Source organism: Centroberyx affinis, unplaced genomic scaffold (genome assembly GCF_046629955.1).
Source record: "Centroberyx affinis isolate AG114_WGS23_722 - 3 ecotype Tasmania unplaced genomic scaffold, CSIRO-AGI_Caff_v1 ptg004160l_1, whole genome shotgun sequence".
Classification (NCBI taxonomy): Eukaryota; Metazoa; Chordata; class Actinopteri; order Beryciformes; family Berycidae; genus Centroberyx; species Centroberyx affinis.
The window spans coordinates 1-14289 of NW_027281922.1; the positions used below are offsets into that span (position 1 = coordinate 1).

Sequence of the window (14289 nt, forward strand, 5' to 3'; positions counted from 1 at the left end):
TGTACTCACAGCTTTGTTGGATGCCGTGTGCTGGTTCTTGCCCTGCTGGGAATGTCCTTCCTAGAGTTGGCAAGACAACACACATGGTTTTATCACACAAATGTAACCTATAACAACTTGAGGAGAGGACCAGCAACACCAGTGTGACTGCTGGGACTCTGTGACTCTCTGACCACATTAGACTTATTTTCACCCCCAAACACACATGCACTTACATTATTGTGCCAGTGAGCGGGAGGCTTTTGAGGCGGGCCGGAGTTCTGCAGAGACTGCCACACATTGGTGAACTCCTCCTCCTTACTCTGGAGAGAGAGATGGAGAGAGACAGAGAAACAGTAAGTGAAAAGCTTGAGACAAAAGATCGAGAGTCTTACAGCCTATAACTGTATCCTTCTACGACATCTTTCAAAGGTCAGATAGTTAAAGAGCCAATAGGTAGGAGTGGGAAGTGAGAAGGGGGCAGATCCAGGTTACACGGTCCTTACCTTGGCCTGTTGTTTGTGGTTGGAAGCCTTAAAAGGAGAGTTCCTGTTGCCCTGGGAGTCTGACTTCACCACGCTCTGTTTGTGGTTATGCTACAGAGAGAGAAAGAGGAGGGGTGGGTGTGTGTGTGAGAGAAAAATGAAGGTGGGGGTGCAGATATAATGGCAGAGAGTGAGAGAGAAAGGAGAGACAAAATTTCTGATTGTTCAGTCTTTTCAAACAGGTAAAAGAGGTGTGTGTGTGTGTGTGTCACTAGCAGATTTGTGACAACAGCAAAACCTCTGCAAGTGTGGGGATTGGTTGGACCATTCAAGTGTTTGCATACATGTGTGTGTGTGACTGCTTCGCCCCCATACCTGTGTGGGTATAAACGGCGAGCGCGGCGAGTGGTTGAGGCCGGCCAGCTGGCGGTGTGTGTTGGCGTGCGCGGCGGCGGGCTGAGGCTTGACGATAGCCGTGAGCTTGTGGGAGCCCTGATCCACTCTGGTCCCGTGGGAGAGGTTGATGAGAGCGCTGGGAGGGAGGCGGTAGCCGCGACCCGTCGTACACCTGAGGACACGGACGAGCAATGCTGTCATCATCACCGTCAAGAACACACTTTTCACTTTTGAGCACATCTTCAAAAACACACTTCAGTTTGCCTTCTCTACTATCCTCCCCGAGGTTAATACTGGCTTTTAAAAAAGAAATATAAAAAAAAACATTGGGGTAGAGGGATCACGAAGGTTCCTCCCTGATAACAGCTAATGAATATGTGTTCAGTATTATTATTATTTTTTATATTAGATGTCTGGCCAGAGAAATCATTCCAGTGTGGTGTGATAAAGAGAGAGAGCAGTTAGTATACACTGTAACAGACAACACAGCAAACACAACAAGTCTATTAGTGATTACCTGATGGTGAGTCCTCCAGCAAATTCTTCATCAAACACCACCTCATAGAGAACCTCTGCCTCACGCTCCGCTGAAGAGACAACACACACACAGGTTGTTAACTGTGGGGATTACTAGCCCTGGCATGTGTGTGTTTCTTCTACTTTATACCTATTAAACGCACACACTAACATGTTGCCCTTGGTAGATCTTTAAAAAGATGGACGTGGATGAAAGATTTCAAATGTGTGTGCGTCCTCACCTCCTTTAATGCCGATGACCGTGCCTCTGAGACCCAGTGGGACGGAGAAGCTCTCCCTGATGTTGACGACTCTGTCGAACAGGTGATAGTCCGCTTCGGGGTCTGGGACCACGCCCTGCTGCTGCTCCAAGGGCTACACACACACACACACACACACACACACACACACACACACACAAGGTAAGCCATCTCTACTGACAAGGATTATTCTTCACAACAACAAATGTCATGATGTGTGAGACGACAGGGAGTCTAAAACCGCACTTTTCCAAAACATTTTGTGCAATTTTGAAAATTTTCAAGACCTAGACATTGCCAAATTCTATATTTCCAGGCTTTCCAGACCTGTAGAAGACCCCTGAATTTTGAATATCCAATAGCAATGTGAGCAAAATCAGAATTGCATCCACTCCTGTCACTTGATGTGTTCCGACATGATTGAATGATAAAGCTCACACTGAAACCCAACCTCAAATATACTCTTATCCAAAGTAATAACATATACCAGCTGACGGGCAGAGTGGACTCACCCTGAAGAGGAGATGAGGCTTGACGGTCACACGTACTTTCTTAGTGGCCTTCTTCACCTGAGGGAGAAAGAGAGAGGAGAGAGAGAGAGAGAGAGAGAGATGTATGGATTTCCCATATTGGTGACAGGAGAGTGCAGTAGCATGAAACAGTGTGTGTGTGTGTGTGTGCGCGTTACCTTAGTCTTCTCCACTGCCTCCTCGATCTTCTCCACTATGGCGGTGTCCAACACCTGTAGGTCACATGACGCCCGGCTGATGGAGCTGACTGGGTGACTTTTCAACCAAGAGGTGATTTCGGAAACCTTCTCGGCCCTGTGGGGTGTTTATCAAGATCAGTGCCGGGATCAACAATTCACCTTCATTTTAAAACTTGAGAGAAGAAGAGTTTAACAGAGAAAAATCGTAGGGATGAAAGAACTGCTGAAGCCTGGATCGATAACTCTAGGCTTTGTTCACTCGTTTAGACCAACTATGTATTCCATATTGCCTCAGAGGAATTTAGAGCGGACATATCCCCCATAGAGAATCACTATGAGGACGGCCAAAGAACCTGGCAGTAAGATATTGAGAATCCTGTGGAAAATTTTTGAGTGAATATAAACAATGACTACTTCACTGAATATAATCAAAACACTTTTGGGAGGGGACTACGCACAAAAAGGCTGGTGGTCCTTTACTTGTTCGTCTGACATTGATGAAAAAAGCCTCACATTAAAGCTGGCAATCTGTCATTTTTCCTCATAAATTGTGTCATTGCGTTGTGATGCAACTATGCCACTGTATATCTAAAGTAACAAAACTAAGGAGTCACAATATGTCCAAAATCTTAATGGAGTTCAATGTGTGTATGTATGTATATATTGATGTATGTGGTTATACATTTGTGTGTGTAAATGTGTGTTTTACCCATTCTGGTCCTCTCTGGGCCAGATGTCGTCTTCGTAGAAAACGTCATCATGACTGTTTCTGGACACTGCCTCGAACACCTCAGAAAACCTACGAAACCATAATACACACACAATGGTTATTATTATTAGCTATAAAATTATTTAATGGCAATAACACAGCACATTTCTGATTTCTGGAACATTCTGCATTAGACTTTACAGTTAAACACATTCAAGTACAATCAGTCTTCCACTGCCGGGCAGCCAAGCATCTCCACTGGAATAACCGAAGGCTCAGTTGCAGCTCAACAATAGATGACCACACACACACACACACACACACACACTCGCACAGCTTTTTACCTGTCCAGGTATTCGGCCAGTAACTCCTCCACGGCGACAGAGTAGAGCCACTCCTTCTCGGTCCTCTTGGTGTAGCCGGGAACCTCCTCGTTCTTCTTGTTAAACTTCAGATTCAGGCCGACGTTAGCCTTCTGCTCCCCACAGGGACTGGAGGCGATGAAGATGAAGAAGAGAAGAGAAGAGAAGAGCAGAGCAGAGGAGGAGGGAGAGATGGCAAGAGAAACATTTAGAATTGTGCCGATCGTCTAGGTTGCCCCTCTCCTGTCCATTGTTCCTGCTGGTCACAGGAATAAGGTGTTTCTCTCTGCTTTGCATTTGGTTTAATTCAACAGCCAGGACCAGTTTCTGAAAGGTGATCGGCTGAGCACTCACTTCCTCTTGGAGCCCCGGCCAATGAAGATGCTTCCTGAGAAGCGGGAGACGAGGTAGCCGGTGGTGCCAAGGCGAGACGCCAGAATATAGCCGGGACTGTACTTCACACAGTACTTCTATAAAACACACACACACACGCAAATACAAGGTTAAAGTTCATAGAATGTCCTCACAAGGATAGTTTCATGTGTGAGTGTGTGTGTCTCTTACATGCTGGTTCTGGATTAAGGCCTCTAGCTGTGGTTCGTATGGCACATTGAAGACCACTCGCACCCGGCCCTCTTTGATGACATCACTAGACTCTTGCACCTGTGAGATGTCCATTATTTGCGAGACACAAGTATTAATTTCGGAGAAAATGTAATGGGAGGAGCTTATAAAACTTGATGATAAACTGCATTCATGTCATATGGGAAAGATGGGAGTTACAAGCTCCCTACTGATCACATCAGCTTTCAGATAGTAAACAGTATGTAATAGTACTAGAAAATACTGTTCATATTGCAATCGGGACATCTTGACAACTTCATACAAGCTTTCACATTATTGCTTTTAACAAGTCGTTCCGATGGCTTGACTTGACTGTTCCTCGGACTGACAAGTCAGGAGTTGGAGGGGAACTGATACCGTACCTCTCCCATGGCACCGTAGTAAGGGTTCCCCACCATGAAGACAGTGGTTGCCGGGGGAAACAGCTCTTCCAAGGTCTTAAAGCGAGTCAAAGACGAGTCAAAGGCCTTGATGTCCTGAGGAAGAGAGAGAGAGAGAGAGACCGTGAGAAACGTAAAAGGGAGTCAGGGACAACTGGTAAGACTGCAGGCTTCTAAAAGTCAGTCTGATCGCTGCTGCACTCTGTGTGTCTGTAGGTGTGTGTGTGTGTGTGATATGCAGTGTCAGCACATGCATCTACCTTAACGATGGTCTGGTAGGCGAAAGGCAGGACCTGCTTGGCCCACTGCTTCTCGAGCAGCACCACCCCGTTGGCTTTGGGGACGTATTTCCTCCCCGACAGCAGCTGACCGTACAAAACCACCGCCGTCTCGTTCACCATGATGCCCTTCCGCTTCACGTAACTGGGAGAAAGGGAATTTTTTTTAAGGAACGAATAATAAGCATGAGCAATGAGCCGTGAGAGGCGGACGCCGAGGAGAGTAACATTCCCATTACATATTTCTAAAATCGCTCTAAATCTTGGCTTAGGAGGCTTATTGCTTTCATGTGTCTTATGCGTCTTACTGTTCGGTGGTTCCCTGGACGTCTTTCACCCAGTCCTTCTGCTCCTTGTCGGACAGGTAGGTGACCTTGGTGGGAGGCGGAGAGGACCTGTCGTACAACTTCTGGACACCGGCGGGCTCCTCCAGGGAAAACCTGCAAAATCAGTTCCAAAGACTTGACTTCTGATGGCTGGTTCATACTTCACACGGAAAAGGAGGCGACTCTATCTATTCTGTCAATATAAATGCCTGAAAACACCTGTTGCGATACAGAATGACACACAAAAATGAATGAACTTCCATCAGTGTGTTCCGCATTCAACACATTTTGTGTCATTCTGGCCAAAGGCTTGTATAGTGTCCGGTTCTGATTCTTACTTGGTCTCTCCATCCGACACCGCGATGATACGACTTACTTGGTCTCTCCATCCGACACTGCGATGATACGAGCTTCCTCTAGATGGGGCCAGTTGACGAAAACCGACCTCCCCAGTACTAGTGTTGCAACGTCATCGCATACCTAGAGAGACGGGGAGAGATAGAGACAGTCAGAAAGAGAGATGGGGTGAGTATTGGTGAAAGAAAGGCAGAAAGAACGGAGACAGAAAACGGGAGAGAGAGGGCGTCAGTGTCGGAGAAAGAAAGGTATATAGAGGGACAGACAGACAAAAAGTATACATCAAAGCCTATTCTCATTTTTTGAGTGCGTAGTGCGTAGAGATTGCTCCACTCTCTGTAAATTCAAAGCACTATCAGACTTCTTAATTGTTGTTTTACAGTATGTCCAAGCATTCAGAATGCCCTAACCAGCTAAAAGTACTACACACACACACACAAAGCCTCACCGGCTCCCCCTCCTGGCTGGAGAGGATCTCCAGCATCATGTTCTCTCCTCTGCTGCTCTGCTGGAACACGACCACCCCACTCTTCTTCTTAAAGAACTAGAGAGAGAGACGGAGACAAACAGATCATCGGAAAGAGTGCTTTCATTCCGTGCTATATATTCGGTGGCGGGGCTGTGGAGGTGCTACCTTGTGTCTGATGTGCTGCAGGGTGGGGAAGCCGCAGAAGTACAGAGCCGAGCGGTCGATGCGGCGGCCGACGTGGTCCACCGACACGTGCCAGGCGTCCATAGGAATCGGAGTAAGCCTGTAACAACCGACCAATCACAGGACAGTACAGTTAGCCTGCTGAACACCAGGCTGAGAGGGGACTGTGTTTAGACTGATTTCTTTGCCCATGTTCAGTTGTCTGAATCAGGGTTGTGTGTGTGTGTGTGTGTGTGTGTGTGTACCTGACATGGCAGTGTGTGATGTTAGGGAACAGTTCAGGCAGGGTGGAGGTGTATGCGAAGTCCATGTCGGGATCGTATGTGTAGACGGCGCACTCTGTGTGGCGGTTCCTGGCCTTCTCCGCTTTGGTCAGCTTATCAGTGTAGAGTTCCATGGCTGCCAGCAAGCACCTCTGTTAAATACACACATGCATACAAACACATACATATAAATAGAAGGTTATATATATATATATAAGGTTCAGGAAGAATGCGTCTTTGAAATGGATGGAGAGCACATTTGCCAGAAAAGCGTGACAGATCTCACTGCTCTTTAACTTCTTATTTAATCCCAAGTGTGTGTGTGTGTGTGTGTGTGTGTGTGTGTGTGTGTGTGCACCTCGTCTATGAAGGGAATGAGCACCACCGCCTCCCATTCCTGTTGTTTGCCGTTGAGGTCCGTTTTAAAGTCGAGGGGGTAGTACTCAATAATGGGCGAACCTTCACTGGTCATCAGGTGCTGAAACAACAAAAACAATAAATTATCAATTTTGTTATTATTTCTTGTTAGTGTCTTACAGATGTGTTTGCATATGGGTGTGTGTGTGTGTTACCCTGTAACACTCGGGCAGCAGGTCCTTGCTGGCAGCGGGCAGGACTCCCAACAGCTGCTGGAAAGGCATGAAGGGTCGTTCGAGGTCAAAGGTCAACTTTAACCCCGAGACGTTCCTGATGTCAGACAGGAAGGGAGCGTAGTGGTAGGGGTAGTACCTGGAGAGACATACAGAAACCATTTAATAGACTTTCCATAACTAAGCTGCAATGCTTCCATGACCTAAACATTTTGTTCCATCTTGAATGTTGGTTTTTTCAGCTCAGAAAAGTTCTGAATAGTATGGTTTTCACTGCAGTTAGACTTACTGTGGACAAAACCAGCTGAAAACCACCATCTAATGCAGTGAATATGTGAAACAATATGGAATGGAATGGAAAATACATTCTGCTATATTCCTGTCAAGTGACACGTTTGTAAAATGTCCTTTCAAAACACAATGATATTTCACAACTTCCTTGACCTGTGGGAATCCTGGGGGGAAAAAAAGAGGGGAAAAAGAGAAGCAAAGAGCATAGTAGGGTAGAGTAGAGTGAGTAAAGAAAGTAAAAGTAAAGAGGAGAGCAGTTCTCACCAGCTCCAGGACTGGACCCCATGGTAGTAGTAGTGAAGAATCCACTGGATGCCCTCCACGTAACACTTGGCCTGGTTGGCTAGAAACTCACTGCAAGTAGGAGAATAAAAAAAACAAATTTTAAGATCAATTGCAAGGACGAGCAGACACATCAGATTCCTGGAGCGACTGTGTTTGAGAACAACACACTCACTCAGACACCACATCCACGCCCATCTTGGTCATGTAGTATGTGCGCTTGTACTGTCTGAACTCGGTCTCGAACATATCGTCCTCCTCTTCCTCTTCTTCTGCCACTCCTCCTTTCCCCGCTCCCATCTCCTTATCCGACGACGCGAGGGCTGCCAGGTAGGACTCCTGCAGACACACACACACACACACACACACACACACAAAAGGCAGATGATAAGTAATATTATCTGCGGGGAATACATCACTGAAATTGAAAGAAATAGTAAATGAAATAATGTTGGGTTTATTTCTGTTACAGCATCCCTGTGTGTGTGTGTGTGTATAACTGACCTCCTTCTTCCTGGTGTCCTTGCTGACAGCTTCTTTCTCTGCAGCCAAGCCGGCGGCCTCGTTCAGATACTTGTTCCCCACTTTACTCTCAAACCACTTCAGGTCCACAAACACCTCGCTGAAATGTTCCCGGTCAAACTAGAGGGAGGGAGCAGAGGGGGAGAAAGAAAGGAGGCAAGTTCCACAGTTCATCATCAACTGTTAATGATGGTGTCATAGAATAGAGCCTCGAATCGCCTCATTCCAGCTTTAAGAGAAACACAGTCTCTGGACTAAACTACATAAATACCATCCAAATTGCAATTTCAATTCAAGTGCTTTTACTTTGGCTGTAGAAATTATATCACCAAACTTGTTTACTGGTAGCATCAAATATCACATAAAGGTGCACTGACACCTTTTGTTATTCAAGCAAGTCCACATAATTAATTTCATAGAAATAAATGTCGCTGTTGCTACTATCCATTGCTGGCTGCTATGAACACAATAATGATTCGACCTATATGTAGTGCAAAAACACCACAGCGATGACTGCAAATTTCCAAAGCTGCTGCCAAAATAAAAAAAATAAAAAAATCTTGTTACTATTATTATGAGATTACTGTTTGAAATCTCTGATTTCAGTGCCTGCTTACATTATTTAAAATTATTAAGTGTTAGTCCAATACAATGGAATCCTCACATGTTTTTGTAGAGCACTTAATAAACAGATTTTCTAGCATCATTCTCTAGCACTCATCAGTGCTAATAAATTGGTTAATTTATACAAGTTATAATGTCAAAAGGTGCGTAAATCACCTTAAATCACATATAAACCTCTTTATGATATTAATGGCCATCTTCAAAAGTCACTTAACTCTTATAAATGACAGATGCATAATGCATCTGTCATTTATAACAGTTATGTGACTTGTTATAAAAAATAAGCATTGGTAGATTTTAAAGTAAGCTTTACAGCATTTCCTCCATTGTCTCACCTCGGACAGCTTCTCCAGGTACTTCTCAAAGTTATAGAGGTTGAGATGACCGTTTTCATTCAGATAGCCTGGATCAGAATGCAAGAGTCAGTTTCATTTCTAAGCATGTGAAGTATCTGATCAGAGTCAGGTGTTAATGTAAAGCAAGTTGTCATGTACGAACAGTTTGACCAGGAGGCTCGGTGCGAACAATGCTTGAAACAGAATGCTTGAATATCATGGCAGGAGCGTGAGAAACTCAGTCTCTTGCATATACTTCATATTCACATTCAACATTCTAACACATCTAAACATTCTCCAATTCAGAATTAGATGTAAATTATGTAATGTCTATGTGTATGTGTATGTCTCACCCCCTAGTTTGGGCAGTATGCTGATATAGGTCTTGTACAGCAAGGGCAGAGCATCGTGATTGATGTGAAGATGAGGAAGGTGAGGGATGAAATCGTTTCCCACCAGGAAGCCCATCAGAATCCAGTCATCTATAATCCGCTCCAAGTCATACTCAAAACCAATCTGATTCTGGAAAATACACAGAGGCATAATCAAAATATAGATGTCATGCAGTACACTGCAATATAATAAGACTGAGTGCGTGTGTGTGTGTGTGTGTGTGTGTGTGTGTGTGTCTCACCCTGAGTTCGGAGAACTCATAGTCAATGTACTCCCTCATCAGAGACAAGTGCAGCAAGTGGAAAGTTGTCTCCTCTGGAGCCGTTATCCTAGAAGAAAAGAACAAAATGAAACAGAATATTAGAATAGAAGAGAATAGAGTAGAGAGTAGGGTGGGACAGAAAACAGCAGAATAGAGGAGAATAGACACATCAATAACATTGGAAAAAAATAAATAAAAAGAAAGAAAACAAATGCAAAAGGATAAGAAAAGAGAGAGAGGACGGTTCCAACACTGCAGGGCGTTAGCAGAGAACACGTCAGCCTCTCTGAGAACACAACACACACCTCTTCTGGGATTTCTTCCCTCCAAAGCGGACCTCTTCTCTAAGCAGGGAGAAGTGTGGCTCGTGGCTGGTCAGACCCAACATGATCTACACAAAGAGAGGAAGAGAGAGAGAGACAGTATGAGGATCTATTAGACACACACACACACAAGCATTCATAGACAGGCGGACATGCCACACTAGGGTTGAGTGATAGTGTACATTCTCCTGTCATGTCATTGTAATCCCCATCCCCACTAATTGAGAGCTGTAGATTCGTCCTATTTGCCAAATGGAATTCCAGTGTCGGCTAAGGTCACTTCTCCGCCAGCAGCAAAGTGGCAGACTGAAACTTGAGTGAAATCCAAACTGTCCAACATTAGATCTATTTCCTCTCTTGTCCCTTTGCTATCTTTGGTATAAAGGATCACAGACCAGCTGGGTTGGTACACATGAGCGTGCTGTGTGCAGTTTACTGACGTCACCTTGCAGAATTTCTAAGTTCAAACAGTTTCCTCTCGCTGCCATTTAGAGCAACCGATGTGCCAAGTAGATTCAGTCGATCACCTATCGCCAATGTATTTATCCAATCGACCGATCTATTCCACACACACACACACACATACACACACAGAACCCCTACCAGGTCAGCGTCCAGCCCGTACAGGCAGTGGCGGGTGTTGGGGTCGTGACTCGGCTTGCCGTTCTCAGAGCGAATAAACTCCATGATCTTGTGTTCTCCCTCACCTGGCGTCTGCAGGGTTAAGACACACACACACACACACACACACTTAGTACATTCATGTAGCAATGCCCTCCATCACATCACCGCGATCAAATTCCCGTTCAACATTGGAAAATATTGCAGGGGCCAAATTCAAATCACACACCTCATGACCGGACAGGTAGACTCTGACGCCGTGCCATGTCCTGTCGGTGGAGATCTTGTTGTGGACGAAATACTTGAGCTGCTCCTGGAGTCTCGCCATGAAGTCAGTACCTATTATAACAATAGAGAAAAAACAACAACAATTGCTGTCAGATTTTCCTACTTTGGAAAGAATGGGTGCTGTTATGTATTCCGCTACAGTTGCTTTTGGTGACTTTGATGGATGGTGCTAATGCTGTGGAATGTTTACAGCGTCCCCACCAGGAGTGATGCAATTGGAGTCGAAGCGAGCCTCCGTGGGGAGCACCTCTCCTTTTTCCAGAGCTTTCTTTATCTTGTCCTCTGCTTCTTTGGCGGACCTACACACACACACACACACACACACACATAGAGATGAGAGCAGTTCAAACTAACAGTCACAGGCATGGTTCTGTAGGGTTAGGGGTTCCATTCCCACTGGGGCAAGCTGGGGGGTTTCATCGAGTCAAATCTATACCTTTTTAAGACCTTTTTAATGATCCACAGAATATGAGAATTATTATTTATTCATATTTCAATGATACAGATGGCTTTTTAATGGAGAGAGTCAATCTAGCATTGCAAGATTTCTGTCTCAGAAATAAACATAATTCTGCACAGTCAGACTTTGTCGTTACATCATATCGTGGTTGTACTGAATCCTCAACCCCATACCGTGTATTGAATGGTATTGTGAGGTATGCATATCATCCCATCCCTAGTTAAAGATTATCCTTACCTCCCTCATTTCTGTTTCCATCAATATTCCCACCCACTCTACTTTTCTGCAGGTTGAGAAGAAGACTTTGCCTCGCTTTCCCCCCTTCCACTGGTGTCAATCCCCCCTTCCATCCAAGCTCTCTTCCTCACTGATGGCTAATGGAGGCTCTGAGCAGCACCTACCCCTGTCCTTATACCTCCATCCCTCCCTCCCTCCCTCCCTCCACCCATCTCTACCTGAATCTCCTCCCTCTCTGCTGGTTCATCTTGGCCCTCGGCGCCACGCCGTCCACGGCCATGAAGAAGACCTTGCGCGGCTTGATGATCCTGAAGAGCACCTCCAGGTAGTGGAAGATGTCGGCGAAAATCTTCTCCTCGGAGATGCGGAAGTGGACGTCCTCGTCGTTGGGGTGGGAACACTGGTGGATGATCCCGTTCATGTCCAGGTAGAGGTTGTCAAACTCCGGGATCTGGCGGCCGCAGAGAGCGAAGAGGGAGAGAAAACTGGGATGAGGTCATTGATAAATCTCCATTAAAATGTAACAGTAGTTTGTCCAAAAGCCTGAACATTCAACAAAATAAAACAAAAACCAGATTGAGAAGTGAAAATTAATAATAACATTCCCCATCGTGGCCCTGAGATAAAGTTTCATGACTTTTCTATGGCTTTCCAAACCTAATAAACAAATTAGTGCTTCCATGATATAAGCATTTTATTGGTTCCTGGTTTGTTAATGTTTTTCTAGAGGTCAGCCGACTGTTGGGCTGAAAACCACCATCTAATGCAATGAATGCAATGAATGAAAGTTGGCAAATACATTCTGGTATATTCCTGTAATTCCATTTGTAAAAATCCTTGACACTCCCCAGAGAATTTATCAAATTCCCCCACTTTTCCTGTATGGAACACATCTCTCAAAATTACAGGTTTACTCAACCAAAGGCAAGCTAACTTTTAGGGTTTTTCTGGTATTGTGTTACTGTCAAGTGCCCTACGTGACAGGGAGCAGTGTCATCACTTTTTTCGGAGGTCCGTGTGTTGTGGCAACATCGGCAGTGTAAATAAGGATGCTAGTATACAAGCTCGCCATAATAGTCTGAACTCAAATGACTCAACCTGGCTTATGCAACGGGGGTGAAACTAAGAGACGTTTGGCTGATGAAACTGCTGTTTCAGCACTGACATGCAATCTTCCTACACCTCCACCGCATAGGTCGCTCAAGTCCGTCCCTGACTGTGCCCTCAGTCATTTCACTCCCCTTCTGTGTCAATGCAGGACTGACCACCTAGCTGTCGCTTTTTGAGTAACTTAAAACTCACATAGCATAGTGGTCTAGCTGTTGCTTTGAGTAACTCCAAACTCACAGAGCACAGTGACTGTAACGTAGCTGACAAGAAGCTCTGCATTCATTTCCATTAGCGTCAAGTTAGTTAGCTGACTGCGAGAGGTTAATTGTTGTTCAGAATGTTCTTGTCCAACAAAGCCCAAAACAACCCGGTGCAAACGACAATTAGCAATTGCATTCACCTTTTTGTTTGTTTGTTTTTAATGTGTGTATTTCCAAGACGATAGTTAGTGCTTCGATTTAGTAAATACGAGGCTGTGATGTGTAAAGAATGGAGTCAAAAGTATTTGGTTACAAAAAGAGCTGCTACCGGGCACTAGTTACGTGGAATACAACTCCGCCGGCCCGCTATATTTAGCTTGCTGATAGCCGGCTGCTAGCTAAGCTAATGCCGATGCTATCACAGTAACACCGGGCTATGCGGCTAACGCTAGTCAGCGTCCTTTTCCTACCTGATGTTCCTTGACAACTTCACTGAGGCAAGGGTATCGCTCTGAAATCCATCGGTAAAATTTCGGCACTCCCATCTTCACCGCAAAACTGTCAGTCTTCGGATGAAATTAGTACAAAATGAAGAAGAGCAAGATATATTTAGGTAACATGAGAAGTTGCTTTCGGCTACGGAGTCCGGTTTTGTTTCCAACGGCCGCTAACTGGCTAATTGTCCCTGGTCCGGTCGCTAAAACATTCCGCCGCTACCAGGAAGACAAAAGCGAGCGGACACTTTAATTAAACTAAAAAACACAACGTTTTGGTGGCACTTCAACTAAATTCAACTTTGGATAGCGTATTAGTAGTTTAATTTTTTTTTGTCATTTGAGACATAGTTACCATTGCAGCTAACAACTACTTTTGGGTATAAAAGTATCGGAAGTCGATAATTCCAACGCGGAACTATCGACTTCCTACTTCCAATGGAATGCAGCAAAAGGCCCTATGATTTATTTATTTTACATTTACGAGCAACCGAAACATGTCAGTCCACCCACTCTTTCTGTGGTGAAACGAAACTGGGTTTGGTTTTAGGTCCAGACTAAATAAAAAAAGGTGTGTGAATTATGAACGTAAGTCATTGATCATGATGAGGCAAACAATAAAATACAAATCAATTATAAATTCAGAAAGCCTTGATTTATGATCCCCATTATAAACACAGAACAACAAATCCTAGCAATCAACAATTGATCATTTATTTTGGAGTTTTCTACTGCAGTCACTCCAAAGTATTCTGAGAAGTGTAAAAAAAAAAGGACACCTAGATTGCTTTACTTTTACGCTTTTTAAAGCCTTTTAAATGCCACTTACATTTTTTTGCCATTAACTTAAACATGAAAATTAATAAATCTGTAGTCTGTAAAGCATGTTACAAGTTACTACTAAAATTATGAGTCACCTTAACACCTATCTTTGAGGATGGAATCATCTGTGGTATTTGAA

At 44.5% G+C, this 14289-nt stretch overlaps 2 protein-coding genes across 2 annotated transcripts; both read right to left on the reverse strand.

The window, feature by feature from the left end:
* Window positions 1-9: 9 nt before the first annotated feature.
* LOC139663911 (5'-3' exoribonuclease 1-like) lies at window positions 10-7204 on the reverse strand (the record flags this gene model as incomplete). The annotated part of the gene is made up of 23 exons (XM_071542697.1): window positions 7176-7204; window positions 6869-7025; window positions 6655-6774; window positions 6279-6448; window positions 6016-6133; window positions 5830-5925; window positions 5470-5504; window positions 5363-5419; window positions 5007-5138; window positions 4681-4843; window positions 4403-4516; window positions 3981-4079; window positions 3771-3886; window positions 3399-3545; window positions 3055-3144; window positions 2325-2460; window positions 2149-2205; window positions 1619-1751; window positions 1378-1447; window positions 840-1032; window positions 486-575; window positions 216-302; window positions 10-60 (listed from the first exon to the last, which is right to left on the reverse strand). Coding segments are annotated over exons 1-23 (2460 nt in total), but the record flags the coding sequence as incomplete, so codon positions are not given.
* Window positions 7205-7630: 426 nt separating this feature from the next.
* LOC139663912 (5'-3' exoribonuclease 1-like) lies at window positions 7631-13465 on the reverse strand. The gene is made up of 11 exons (XM_071542698.1): window positions 13305-13465; window positions 11743-11975; window positions 11029-11126; window positions 10769-10878; window positions 10522-10632; window positions 9901-9986; window positions 9575-9662; window positions 9294-9462; window positions 8941-9008; window positions 7964-8101; window positions 7631-7798 (listed from the first exon to the last, which is right to left on the reverse strand). Exons 1-11 carry the CDS (start codon window positions 13377-13379, stop codon window positions 7631-7633), a joined length of 1344 nt encoding a protein of 447 aa, XP_071398799.1. The 5' UTR covers window positions 13380-13465.
* Window positions 13466-14289: the final 824 nt, after the last annotated feature.